Source organism: Bos indicus, chromosome 12, assembly GCF_029378745.1.
Source record: "Bos indicus isolate NIAB-ARS_2022 breed Sahiwal x Tharparkar chromosome 12, NIAB-ARS_B.indTharparkar_mat_pri_1.0, whole genome shotgun sequence".
NCBI classification, from domain to species: Eukaryota; Metazoa; Chordata; class Mammalia; order Artiodactyla; family Bovidae; genus Bos; species Bos indicus.
This window is the reverse complement of record NC_091771.1, coordinates 35,530,876-35,544,219: the sequence shown is the minus strand read 5'-3', so window position 1 is coordinate 35,544,219 and position 13,344 is coordinate 35,530,876. Positions and strand designations below refer to the sequence as shown.

At 42.3% G+C, this 13,344-nt stretch overlaps 1 protein-coding gene and 1 pseudogene across 2 annotated transcripts in view; one reads left to right on the top strand and one right to left on the bottom strand.

The window, feature by feature from the left end:
• Positions 1-13,344, bottom strand: part of XPO4 (exportin 4) — a 92,612-nt gene extending 79,268 nt beyond the window's left edge. The window contains exon 1 of one of the 2 annotated variants that reach the window (XM_070800294.1): positions 13,204-13,344. In XM_070800294.1, coding sequence (XP_070656395.1) covers positions 13,204-13,272 — 69 coding nt within the window. In that variant the 5' untranslated portion in view covers positions 13,273-13,344. The remainder of the gene's footprint in view (positions 1-13,203) is intronic. The other variant, XM_070800295.1, reaches the window with a different exon arrangement.
• LOC139186214 (mitochondrial import receptor subunit TOM6 homolog pseudogene) lies at positions 8,920-9,503 on the top strand (annotated as a pseudogene).

Below are 13,344 nucleotides of genomic sequence, written 5' to 3'. Positions count from 1 at the left end.
GGTACAGCAGACCGTTATAAACTGCTGGTAATCTAAAATGGGCCATTCACTTGAAATTCACAATTCTGTAGAGTAAGTCCATGGTCTTGAACAGCAAGGTGTGCACCAGTCCACTTCTAGGCATTTATTCCTAGAGAACCTCTCCCCTACACTGAGACATTCCTATAGGACTATTTATTAACAACAATGACATTCCCACCAATGGGGAATACATACAGTACCACCATAGAATGGTTTGTAAGAGCTATGTTTACCAAGGAGATAAACTCTGAAAGTTATTCTGAAGAAGCAAATGATGAGACATATACAGTATATCATTTATGTAAAAACAATTTTAACTCAATATACTATATTATTTACCTTTGTAGGCAAAATGTACAAACACGGAAAGGAAACAACTTTAAAATCGTGGTTATCTTTGTGGATGAAGAAGCAGGGTCTGAAGAATGGTATCTCAAGGAAATCCAAAGGGGCCTGAATCACATATGTGATTTTTTTAAGACTGTAAGCAAAATGGCTGTTAACATGTTACCCAAGGAGACAGGTACAGGGGTATGATTTATATTGTTCTATGTGCTTTCCCACTTATTTAACATGTCCTTTTTTTAAATGAGTGGGCATTCAATCCTGATAGTAATGATGACCAGATACCTTGAACAACTCTTTTGCTAAAACCAAATTAAAATAGTGAATAAAACATTTCTTTAAAATTGTAATATACTGCTGCGCTTACAGGAAATCAAGGAATCCCCAGAAGTGAGAAAGGAAGCAAAAGCAGGGATCCAAAGATGACATGACAGCATGTTCTCATGGATCCACCCTGGAGACACGTACCAACCCTGAGTGACCTCAAGCTCCATCTGGATAGCTGCCCAAGGTGTAGCAGACAGGAGAGACAGCCAGGGCCCTCCTGAGACAGGGACACACTCCACAGAAAGCTAGCATCCTCCGGACAAGGGTAAACTTTAAAAAATAAATGGGGAGGAGGAGGAAGGAAAAGAGGGAGAAGCTTGCCAGTCTGGCCCCCAGTGGTGGATGAAGGAGGGAAAATGACTCCAGACAGCTGACAACCAGAAGCAGGTCCACAGACAGGTTTCTTGTTCCATTTCAACAGAACCCACGAGGTCCAGAAACTTTTACCTAAGAAACATGAAGTAGTCCTGTGCTCAGCCATTAGAGTAACACACTGAATACCAGCTTTGGAGCTTACCATAAACACTTCCAGAGCTGATACTGGAATTCTAAACATATGAAGACACAAGCCTCCCTAAGTTTGCAGAACAGCAAATCAAAGGATCAAACTAGCAACACTCACAGATACTGGAAATGCCAGAAATGTAATATAAAATGTTTGAAATAAAAATTTAAAACGTATGAAGCAGATGTCATAAAAAATAAAAACCTTTGTACATCAAATGATATTAACGGAGATAATGGCAATTCAGAGAATGGGAGAAATTTAGAAAATTATTGAATATTACAAGTCACATATCTATAAGGGATTAATAGCCAGAATCTATAAAGAACTGTTACAACATCAGCTAAAAATAAAAAACAATTTTAAAATGGGCAAAGGAAGGGACCTCTCTGTCCGTCCAGTGGTTAACACTCCTTGCTCCTTATGCGGGTTTGATCCCTGCTTGGGGAACAAAGATCTTGCACTCCACACAGCATGGCCAAAAAAGGGAGGGGAGGGGGGGCAAAAAAACTTGAATACATGTTTCTCCAAAGAAGATAATACACAAATGGCCAAAAGGCACTTGATAAAGTCTCAAGATCACTAATCTGGGAAACATGTCAACATTGCAATGATATAGCACTTCATGAAACACAACAAAGCAAAAATAAAAAAAAAGAGAAAATGTTGGCAAGGATGTAAAGAAACTGGAGCCCTTGTCCACTGCTGGAGCGAATGTAAAATTGTGCCAGGTTAAAACAATACAGAGCCACCATGGAAGACAGCAGCAGTTTCTCAAAAAATTACATACACTATACAAGACAGCATTCCACCTCCAGGTATACATTCAAAAGAACTGAAAGCATGACTCAGAAAGATTGTATACCAATGTTTCATAGCAGCACTATTCAAAATGGCCAAAAGGGAGAAACAACCAAGTGTCCACTGACGGACGAATGGATAAATAATATATCCACAGGATGGGATATACTCAGTTTTATAAAAGAATGAAATTCTGGCACATAACGTGGATGAATCTCAAAAACCTTATGCTAAGTGAAATAAGACAGCCACAAAAAGACAAATATTTTATCATTCCACACATATGAAGTACCTAAAATAGTTGAATTCATGGAGAAAGAAAGTAGAATAGTGGGTACCAGGAGCTGGGGGACGGGGAGAATGTGGAGTTACTGTTTATAGTGGAACCAGTTTCACTTTGGGAAGATGAAAAATTCTGGACATACTGATGATGGTTGCACAACAATGTGAAAGTACTCAAAATGGAAAAATTTATGTTATATTTTACCATATTTTTTTAAAAAATACAAGAAGGAAGATAACACAACAGAGCCTTCCCAGGTGGTGCTAATGGTAAAGAACTCGCCTGCCAATGCAGAAGACTGAGACACAGGTTTGATCCCTGGGTCGGGAAGATCCCCTGGAGAAGGACATGGAAACCCACTCCAGTATTCTTGCCTGGAGAATCCCATGGACAGGGGAGCCTGGCGGGCTACTGTCCATGGGGTCACAGAGTCAGACACAACTGAAGCTACTTAGCATGAACATGCACAAGACAACAGGACTCTGAGGAGCAGTAAGAAAAACTTGAATATTCATAGACATAGACCTTGTGTGGATGGTAGTTACAAGGCTATATACACAACTGCCTGAACTCCTCAAAATGGACACCCAAGATTTGTGAATTTTACTGTAAGTTAATACACCACAAACAAAACGTTTTAAAAACTCAATGGGCAAAATAAAAGGTAGACTAGATACATTGAGAAGAAAATGAACACAGATATGAAAATTTATTTAGAATGAAGAAAGACACAAATATTAAGAGTCTTAGAGGACAAAATGAAGGTCAGTTCTCTGCCCTCCTGGGAGCCCCAGGAGCTGGCCCACAGGCACCAAGCCCGCAGCCTCCTCGCCCCTTCCTGGCCCCAGTGCCTCCTCTCCCCACCAAAGCCACAGCCCCCACAGGCTGCTTGCCGGTGCAGTCACAGTCCTCTCCAGTTCTTCGGTCTCCCTTCCTGCCCTGGACATATTGCGGGAGAAGGACAACATTATCGTTTTTTTTTTTTTTTAAAAAGGCAGAAACATATTTAACAAATTAAGATCAATGACTAAATTTTTAGCAAAGTAGGAATGGATGGAGATTTCCTTAACCTGATAGAAAGATCTTAAAAAAAAAAAAAAAAAAACTACAGCAAACATCAACTAATGTTGAAACAAAAAAGCTATTCCCTTTGAACTGTCAGTAAACCATCAAGGTCCACTGGACTCAATTTTGGAGATTTCTTTTTAAAGCAGTTTTAAATTTGCAAGGCTTGATATTTCATGATTTTTACTTAGAGGTCTTCCAAAGAATAAAGGCAAATTCTATTTTTAAAAAACAAAATAAAACTCACTGTAATTTGAAGTCATTTATGTATCCACTGGACTCTTTTCTAAGATACAGAAGATGATCTTGGTGATCATATTTTTTCTATATCTTGAAAAATTTTGTTATTTCATCATTCTAAAGATTATTTCATCAGAACTCATCAATTATTTCAAATTATGCTAAGAAACTAAAATAATAACAAAATTTTTTTAAAAAGTGATTTTAAAGCCTCCTAGAAAAATAATACAATAGTAAAATAAAAATAAATCAGCACCATTACATTATCCTCAATTTTTTTTACTACATTGCTCAGAGTATAATATGATCTTTCTAGAAGGTCAAAATGAAACCTGCGAACACCATCTTTAAGCTTCATTGAATAGTGTTGAGAATAAAGAATTTTTCATTTTCTTACCATAATGACAAAGAGAAAAAAATTGATAAGGAAAGGCATTTCACAACTGAAATATAAATCAGAAGATGAATGCAAAAAGACATACAGCAGCATACTAAGCCCACACTGTCTGAAACAGCAGTGACTGGCCACATTTGCTGAAATTAAATGAAACTTCAAGAGGAAGGGGACATACATATACCTCTGATCCATGATGATGTAGGGCAGAAATTTTAAAACAATTATCCTCCAGTTAAAAATAATTTTAAAAATAGATGAAACAGAAAATTCAGTTCCCTGGCTGCACTAGCCACATTTCAAGTGCTTAACTTAACACCCCATGTGGCTGGTGGCTACCACACTGGACCACACAGAACATTCCTATCACAGCAGAGAGTTCTAAGGAACAACTCCACTAATGATGATAAAACTGATCATATAAGTGTAATCTCAGCCCTTGTCTTGAGATGGTGATACTCAAAATCAGTTGTTCTCAGCTAGGGCCACTGTGTGCCCCAAGGGGCGGCTAGCAATGTCTGGAGACACTTCTGGTTGCCACAACTGGGAGGGGGTGCTGCTGGCAACAAGTGTAGAAAAGGCAGGGATGCTGCTACAGGTCCTACAGTGCACAGCCCAGCCCGAAACACCAGGAGGGACAGGCTGAAAAACCCTGCCCCAGGTGGATTTTCTCAGACTCAAGAACCAATGAGCGAACATACCTCCAAGGACGAAAAGGCAATTCAGAATCCTCATCCATTACACAGAACTACTTCATTACACAATATTCTGTCACAAGAACCTGAACCAACATGTTTTGCTAAAAGGATATGTGACAGTGTCTTCTCTCCTATGATGTCTGTGTAAGAAAATCTGCTTGATACAGTTCATAAAATGATTCTACAGCAAGAAAAAGAATCAGAATAATAATCTAAAACAAAATAAAGATGGCTTCCCAGGTGGCTCAGTGGTAAAGAATCCACCTGCCAATACAGGAGACATGGGTTCAATTCCTGGGTGGGGAAGATCCCCTGGAGGAGGAAATGGCAGCCCACTCCAGTACTCTTGCCTGGGAAACACCATGGACAGAGGAGCCTGGCAGGGGTCACAAAAGAGCAGAAGTATTTACAGAGCAGAAGATGAAACCAAAGAGATACAGTCACACTTTACACCGGAGCTGCCCAAAATGGTAGCCACTGCCCCCATACAACTGTTTTAAAGTAAAAAACTCGGAGAAGGCAATGGCACCCCACTCCGGTACTTTTGCCTGGAGAATCCCATGGACTGAGGAGCCTGGTAGGACCCCTGCAGTCCATGGGGTCGCTAGAGTCACGATTGAGCGACTTCACTTTCACTTTTCACTTTCATGCACTGGAGAAGGAAATGGCAACCCACTCCAGTGTTCTTGCCTGGAGAATCCCAGGGACAGGGAAGCCTGGTGGGCTGCCGTTATGGGGTCGCACAGAGTCGGACACGACTGAAGCGACTTAGCAGCAGCAGCAGCCAACTTCCCAAGAAGGTATTTTTTAGCTTAACGGTAATTTTCATTTTATTTTTAGATAATCAAATGCATAGCTAAGTTATGTTACCTTTACGAGTTTAAGGTAAACTCTTTTAAAGAAAGAGTTGAACTCTTTCCTAATTGAAAGAGTTGAACTCTTTCCTAACTCTAACCTAATACGTTAGAGTTGAATCTTTGATAACTTTGTCTTTATCATAGACTCTGTACATATGTTAAAATTAACTCTTTATCAGATGTGTGTGTCACCGGCTGAATGACAGATGAAACATACTTATGGTCATGAATGATATGCTTTGTAAAAAAGGTTTCAAGCTATTAGGAAGCATATTGTGTATTTTAAAATCTTGTGTAATATTCTGTGATACTTTTATAGAACAATTCTGGCTTCAGGAACGTCTAGAAGCACTATTTCTTGAAATAAAAGGAGTTTAAACTTAAAAATAATAATAATAAAGTAAAAAACTCAGTTCCTCCTTTGCACCAGTCATCTTTCAAGGGCTCAACAACCACCTGTGGTTACTGGCTACCTCACTGGAGAGTGCAGATATAGAGGATACTTGAAGAGAAGACACTTGAAGAAATTTGATTAATTCAGAAAATATTTACTAAGTGCTTCCTATGAGATTACCTAGAGTCACATGATTTCACACAATGTTATTTGACAGATTAATGTACAAAATAACAGCTATCACTTCTAGAGCACTTACTATGTACCAGGCACTGTATTAAACACGTTTCAAGTAAATGAAATCACTTAATCTATATATTAACTCCCTGGAAATAATATATTTTCCTATTTTGGAGATGAGGAAACAGGCACAGAGGTTAAGTGACTTGCCAAGTGTCACACATCTGGTCATGGGTGGAGCCAAGAAGAATCCAAACAGTTTGGCTCCAGAACCGCTATGTTTTCCTGCTGCTCAGTTCCTAAGAGTCATTACTTATGCTGCCTGGTCTAGCAATAGGGTGATTTTCTAGCATCTTATCTATGTCACTGTCATACTACTATTGTTTTTCAATTAGCTCTCTAATCCCTGCCACAAAGTCACAAAATATAGATAGACCAGCAGAAATGGGGTCAAAGAATTTTATATTTGGACATTTCTATATTTCATAAAATAGATATATCTTATACTTTTATACTTATATATATGGACTAAAATAAGATTTCTGTATATATATATAAGTATATATATATATAAATATATATAAGTATAAATATTGTTTATATATATATAAATATATATATAAGTATATATATATATACTTATATACTTATATATATGGACTAAAATAAAATTTCTACTAAGATAAAAACTCAGAAATTCTTAGCTTATACAAGCTGTTCAAGCTCCCCAGCTTCCCTCAAATACACATGCACTCTCTTTTACCAAAAGAGTAATCTTGGCATTAAAAATTTTTTGGAAGAGTATTAACACATCCCTCTTCCACCCTAGCTTTGTGCAGAGTCTCATCCTCTCTTTGTAGAACAACGTCGAAAGCCTCCTAACTGGTCTTTGGACTTAACCTCTTGCTTCTCTCAGGCTGATCTTCACACTACTGTCACCCAGAGAAACCACAGAACTGGCACGGAATACTGCAGGGCGACCTTATATCACCCACCCTGCCTATCCCCCTGGGTCCATCTCCCCTCCCCACCTACTCATTCCCTTCCTTCAACAAATATTACTGAGCAAATATTAAGTGCAAACGAGGTTCCTGAGCTAATACATATTAGCATCCAGCCAGTGAGACCAACATTCGTTCATTAATCACACAAACAAATGTAAAATCCCAGGTGGTGCAGATGTATCTAAGTTCAGGACAGGTGAGTCTCACCTTTCTGGGAAGTTAAGGAGGGCATTCCTGACACCTGAAGGATCAGGTAAGAGTGAGGAAAAGTGTTTCAGGCAGAGGGAGCAGGAACAAAAGGCTCTCAGACAGGACCAAGGACGGGATGGGAGATGGAAGGATGGAGAGAGCTGCTGTGCTGATTCAGAGAAAAGCGATGGGAGACGGGTCCTCGGAAACTGGAAAGATAGAAACTTAACCAGAGTCTTACAAAGAGAAAACATAGTGAAACTTCAAACCCAGGTACTCTGTTTGGAACCCTCCCCTACAACATACTTCCATCCACAAATTACAATCAAACATCTACTCTGTGCTAGGCAATGTGCTAGATGCTTCAGACACAAGTCAGTCAATGATAAGCAAAAACAAACAGAATCTGTGTTTCCCAGGAGCTCACAATCCAGCAGAGGAGTCAATCACATAATCCACAAGTAGCCATAAAACTGGAGGTGTCATCAATGTTACTAAAGCAAACGGTGATATGAAATGAGCATTTAGTCTAGTCCAGAGTGCTCAGACTTGTTTCTGCCAAAGTAAACAACTACACTGAGATCTGAAATGCCAAACAGCCACTAGATACAAATGGGAGAAGGCTGTTGCAAGCCAGGGGCGCACCTGCTTGGGAGGCTCAGGGAGAAGGGAGCTAATCCAATGTGATGGAGAGGTGCCGGTCTACAGAGCCCCAGGCCAGCTTCCCGAGTGTGTGACCAGGGTGGTAGCATCAGGCCCAGCTCTCTCCAAAGGGCCTTGACCTTAATGTGACACTCTGTGGTGGCCATCCTCAAATTCTTAACCATTTTATTCTTGAACCTGTATTTGAACTCCAACAGGACAATGAGAGTGCACAGGAGCAGTGAGGACAGGCACTCATGAACATGCCTCTAGGAGGCCTGGGCACCCGGCCAAGGCAGCTGGAGTGGGAGCTGGGTCCAAGCGGCAGCAGCAGAAGGGCCCCACCAGCCTGCTGGTCCTGTCCCTAAGGTACCTGACAGATGTGAAATGCTTCAGACTGAACCTAATGGCAGGAACTCTGTCAAGACTTAAATCTTTTAAGAAAAAACATTCTGCAAGAATCATCAGCTCTAAACATACTGCAACTTATACTTGTAAATAAGTACTTTCAGTCCTCTGTATCCACAGATTCAGCTACAGATCAAAAATATTTAGGACAAAATCCCAGAAAGTTCCAAAAAGCAAAACTTGAATTTGGGACTTCCCTGGCAGTTTAGTGGTTAAGACAGCATTTCCACTGCAGGGGCTGAGGGTTCAATCCTGGTGGGAGAACTAGATCCCACAGTCTACAACTAAGACATGGTGAAGCCAAATAAATATTTTTTTTTTAAGGTCTCTATTCTCCTGTTTTCTCACCATGTACAACATCATGCCTAGCACACGTGTACTGAAGACACTGTGTAGAATGAGTGAATGGCCAGAGACTGAATTCCAGAGCCAAATCATCTGTGTGACCATGGGCACACCAGTTACCATCTCTGAACCTCGGATTTTCTCATTTACAAAGTTTAAGAATAACTCTTCTCCCATCCACTTCACAGGGCTGATTTAAGAATCAAATAAAATGAAGTGTTCCTACGGAGCGCAGAGGTGCTGCTATGGCTTCCAGTGGGGCCGGGGTGACCGCTGCGGGCTCAGCAAATGAAGCTCCCAAAATTCCAGACAACGTGGGGGACTGGCTTCCAGGTGTCTACCGCTTCGCCACCGACAGGAATGACTTCCGGAGGAACCTGATTCTCAATTTGGGACTCTTTGCTGCTGGAGTTTGGCTGGCCAGAAATCTGAGTGACACTGACCTAATGGCACCTCAGCCTGGGGTCTAGCCTGTGAAGACACATGGAACCCCTGTGCTGTACTAGACCCCTTCAAAAACAGTCTCCAATCTGTGACCATCACAAGACTTGCCCTGATGGCGGCTGAAGTTTGATTCAGATGGCACCTTCCCTTCCCTTCCCTGCCTGACTTCCTTTTCTTTGCTGAGTCCACTCAGGAAACAGGCAGGCTTCAGCTAAAGTGTTGTCTTCTGTTCTGTAAAATGCTATACATAGTTCCTAAGTTTCTGCAAGGGATGATCTTTGCTCTTGTTCTGAGAATTAATCTAATGGTATTTTAACAAATAAAGCGCGTACACACACACACACACACACACACACACACACACACACACACACACACACAGAATCAAATAAAATGGTGGACTTCCCTGGTGGTCCAGAGTTGAGAATCTGCCTGGCAATGCAGGAGACACGGGTTCAACCCCTGATCCCAGAGGATACCACATGCTGTGGAGCAACTAAGACCGTGCTCCACAACTTCTGAGCTTGTGCCCTAGGGCCCATGCTCCACAGGAGAAACCGCCAGTTCACTACAACTAGGGAGTAAGCCCACACCCAACAACGAAGTCCCACAGCAGCCAAAAAAAGAATCAAATAAAATGGAAAGAACTGTTCTACAGCACTACATTTTAGCCAATGCTTTTAAAATGTTAACCAAATTCCACAATAAAAACCATGAAAACCATTCATGAACCCCTCTCATTAAAGTTGCATTTAGATTCATTAAAATCTATTTCAGTTTTAAAACAAATTTATATTATCACTGCACACACTCATTAAGGACAATCACAATAAACTGTGGAAAATTCTGAAAGAAATGGGAATACCAGACCACCTGACTTGCCTCTCGAGAAACCTATATGCAGGTCAGGAAGCAACAGTTAGAACTGGACATGGAACAACAGACTGGTTCCAAATAGGAAAAGGAGTATGTCAAGGCTGTATATTGTCACCCTGCTTATTTAACTTCTATGCAGAGTACATCATGTGAAACGCTGGGCTGGCAGAAGCACAAGCTGGAATCAAGACTGCCGGGAGAAATATCAATAACCTCAGATATGCAGATGATACCATCCTTACGGCAGAAAGTGAAGAAGAACTAAAGAGCCTCTTGATGAAAGTGAAAGAGGAGAGTGAAAAAGTTGGCTTAAAGCTTAACATTCAGAAAACTAAGATCATGGCATCCGGTCCCATCACTTCATGGCAAATAGATGGGAAAACAGTGGAAACAGTGGCTGACTTTATTTTTCTGGGCTCCAAAATTACTGCAGATGGTGACTGCAGCCATGAAATTAAAAGACGCTTACTCCTTGGAAGGAAAGTTATGATCAACCTAGACAGCATATTAAAAAGCAGAGACGTTACTTTGTCAACAAAGGTCCATCTAGTCAAGGCTATGGTTTTTCCAGTAGTCATGTATGGATGTGAGAGTCGGACTATAAAGAAAGCTGAGCACCGAAGAATTGATGCTTCTGAACTGTGGTGTTGGAGAAGACTCTTGAGAGTCCCTTGGACTGCAAGGAGATCCAACCAGTCCATCCTGAAGGAGGTTAAGTCCTGGGTGTTCAGGACTTATCTCCTGAACACTGGAAGGACTGATGCTGAAGCTGAAACTCCAATACACTGGCCACCTGATAAGAAGAGCTGACTCATTTGAAAAGACCCTGATGCTGGGAAAGATTGAGGGCAGGAGAAGGGGACGACAGAGGATGAGATGGTTGGATGGCATCACCAACTCAATGGACATGAGTTTGGGTAGGCTCTGAGAGTTGGCATTGTACAAGGGAGGCCTGGTGTGCTGCAGTTCATGGGTCGCAGAGTCAGACGCGACTGAACTGAACAGTAAGTAACTGAAAGAGGTTTGACAATCTTCAGTTAAGTTGCTCAATTGTGTCCAACTCTTTGTGACCCCATGGACTTCAGCATGCCAGGTAACCCCAAATAATTATTTCACCTGCTTTCTATTCCCACTACCCCAAAGGCTAAAAACCACGGGTTGGTAACAGATGAACCTGCGTTGGATTTCCCACTCTCTACCACTTTCTTTGAAAATTTAGGTAAATTACTTAACATCTACATATTTCAGTCCCTTAGTCCATAAAATGAAAATGAAAGTAGTAACTACCTCACAGTTACTGATGATCAAATAAGGTAATACATGTGAAGTGGTTGGCATAGTGCCTCACACACAGTAAGCAGTGGGTAAAATGTCAATTGTCACTCTTAAGATGGACTGCAGCTTCCATCTGGGAAACCATGCAGTCTCTCTTAAGCATCCACACTATCAAACAGTAAGTGAACTTTCCAAAAAGAAATTTTCTATTTTAATAACACTTTTTTCAATACTCTTCTCTGGAAAGATTTCAAGTATGTAAACAGAATCCAATACAACACACAGGAGAGGTGGTGAGGCAGAGCAGAAAGAGACCCAGCTTTAGCGCCACAGATGGGAATTGTACACCTAATTCAGCCACTAAGTAATTATGTAACCTGGCTACTTAAGCTCTCTCTCAACCTTGTAAAGGGGTTGCAAGGATTAACAAAGTATGTAAAGCATCAAGCACAGTGTCTGGAGGGTGATATGCACTCAGTTACTAGTATTTACTAGACTCTTCTCCCCTACTCCCTTACAGGTGATAAGAATAGCTTTGCAGGGAAGAGAAAAGGTCCTACCAAGCACAAATACTAACCAGTACTAAGATCAACAATGAAGGACAACTATTTTATATTAATCTCCATGAGAACTAAAGCAGTGTTGGGGTGGGGGGGGTCACATACTCCTTCTAAAGTCTAATGAAAACGAGGCCTTTACCTTACAGAAAATTTCCAGATATCTCAGGAAACGCTCTAAGTCAGAAATTTTAAGAACATGGTATTTAAGGGGAATAATAGCTAGTTTTTTCCTGGACTTAAGTTGCAAGAGTCTGAAAACGTTCCCTAAGTCACTTTTTGTGATAAAAACGATTCACCTAACTTCGTTCATATTGCGGCAAGTAAACCCAGCTTTAATTAAACTTCTCAGCTTCATAAGCTAAATTTCATAAGCTATCTGGTCTTGGGTGTGAAAACAAAACTTGATAAAAGGAACTAAAAACTATATGAGAATTAGTTCAAATGTCTTAAAATGTGATGTAACCCGAACACCGAACCAAAAGGGGGTAAAAGGTGCAAAAAGGTACCGAAGACTGCTGCATCCAATTCTTAGGAAGGCTATTTGTCAATTCAAGGAATCAAGTCTCTAACTTCCAAAGAAATCTACAAACACGGAAGTCGTGGTTTACAAAAACAAAACTGAGCCAGCAAATAGTTTACTGAGTAACTAAACATGGTTTATCCTTGCTTCTACTCTAAGTGGAATGCCTTACTCTTTGACTCGGCCTCACCTTCTCGAGTAGGTAATAACCTACTGACTAAATTGTTCTGTTCATTGTACTGCAGCAGGAAAAAGTCCAGGAGAGCTGCACACCCAACTCTCCACAACGCACGACCCGCACGGAGCTCGGTCCCAGACAAAGTTCTGTCCCAATGACCTTGGTCCTAGGATATTCCTCCCTCCCTCCCGCCGTTCCTTCCTTGTGCGGGCGGCTGCGGCTGCCCAGCCGCGGTCGCAGGTGGGAGAAAGCGCTCGGGGACCCAAAGGCACGAGCGGAACCACAGCTGCAGACGGCACCCGGGCCATGCCAGCCCTCCATCGGCACCCGCTCCCCAGCGGCGCGCATAGCCCCGACCTAGCGCCCGCCTCCCCCCGACCCCAAGCGGAGGGCCGGGGCTCACGAAGCATTTCTCCGGCCCCACTCGGTGGAGCGGCTGGGGCGCCGCACAGCCAGGGAGCGGACAGTCCGGCCAGGGGCGCAGAGACAGGAGCGCAGGCGGAGGAGAGTCCTGCGCCACGCCACCGCCGCCTGCTCCAGCTCTGGGCTCCCGGGAGGCCCCAGCCGGTCGCCAGTCCGGCGGGGGCCAAGGCCGAGCACGGCAGCGCCGCCAGAGACCGCGGGCGCGGGGCGCGGGGGCGCGAGCACTCACCATCAGAACTTTGGCCGCGTTCTCCAGCTGAGCGATCACTTCTGGGGGCCCCAGCGCCGCCGCCATCATGGTCTCTCTTCAATGACGCGCCATGCGGTGCATTTTGGGAGCGGGCGCCCGACCGGCCAATCGCGAGATTCC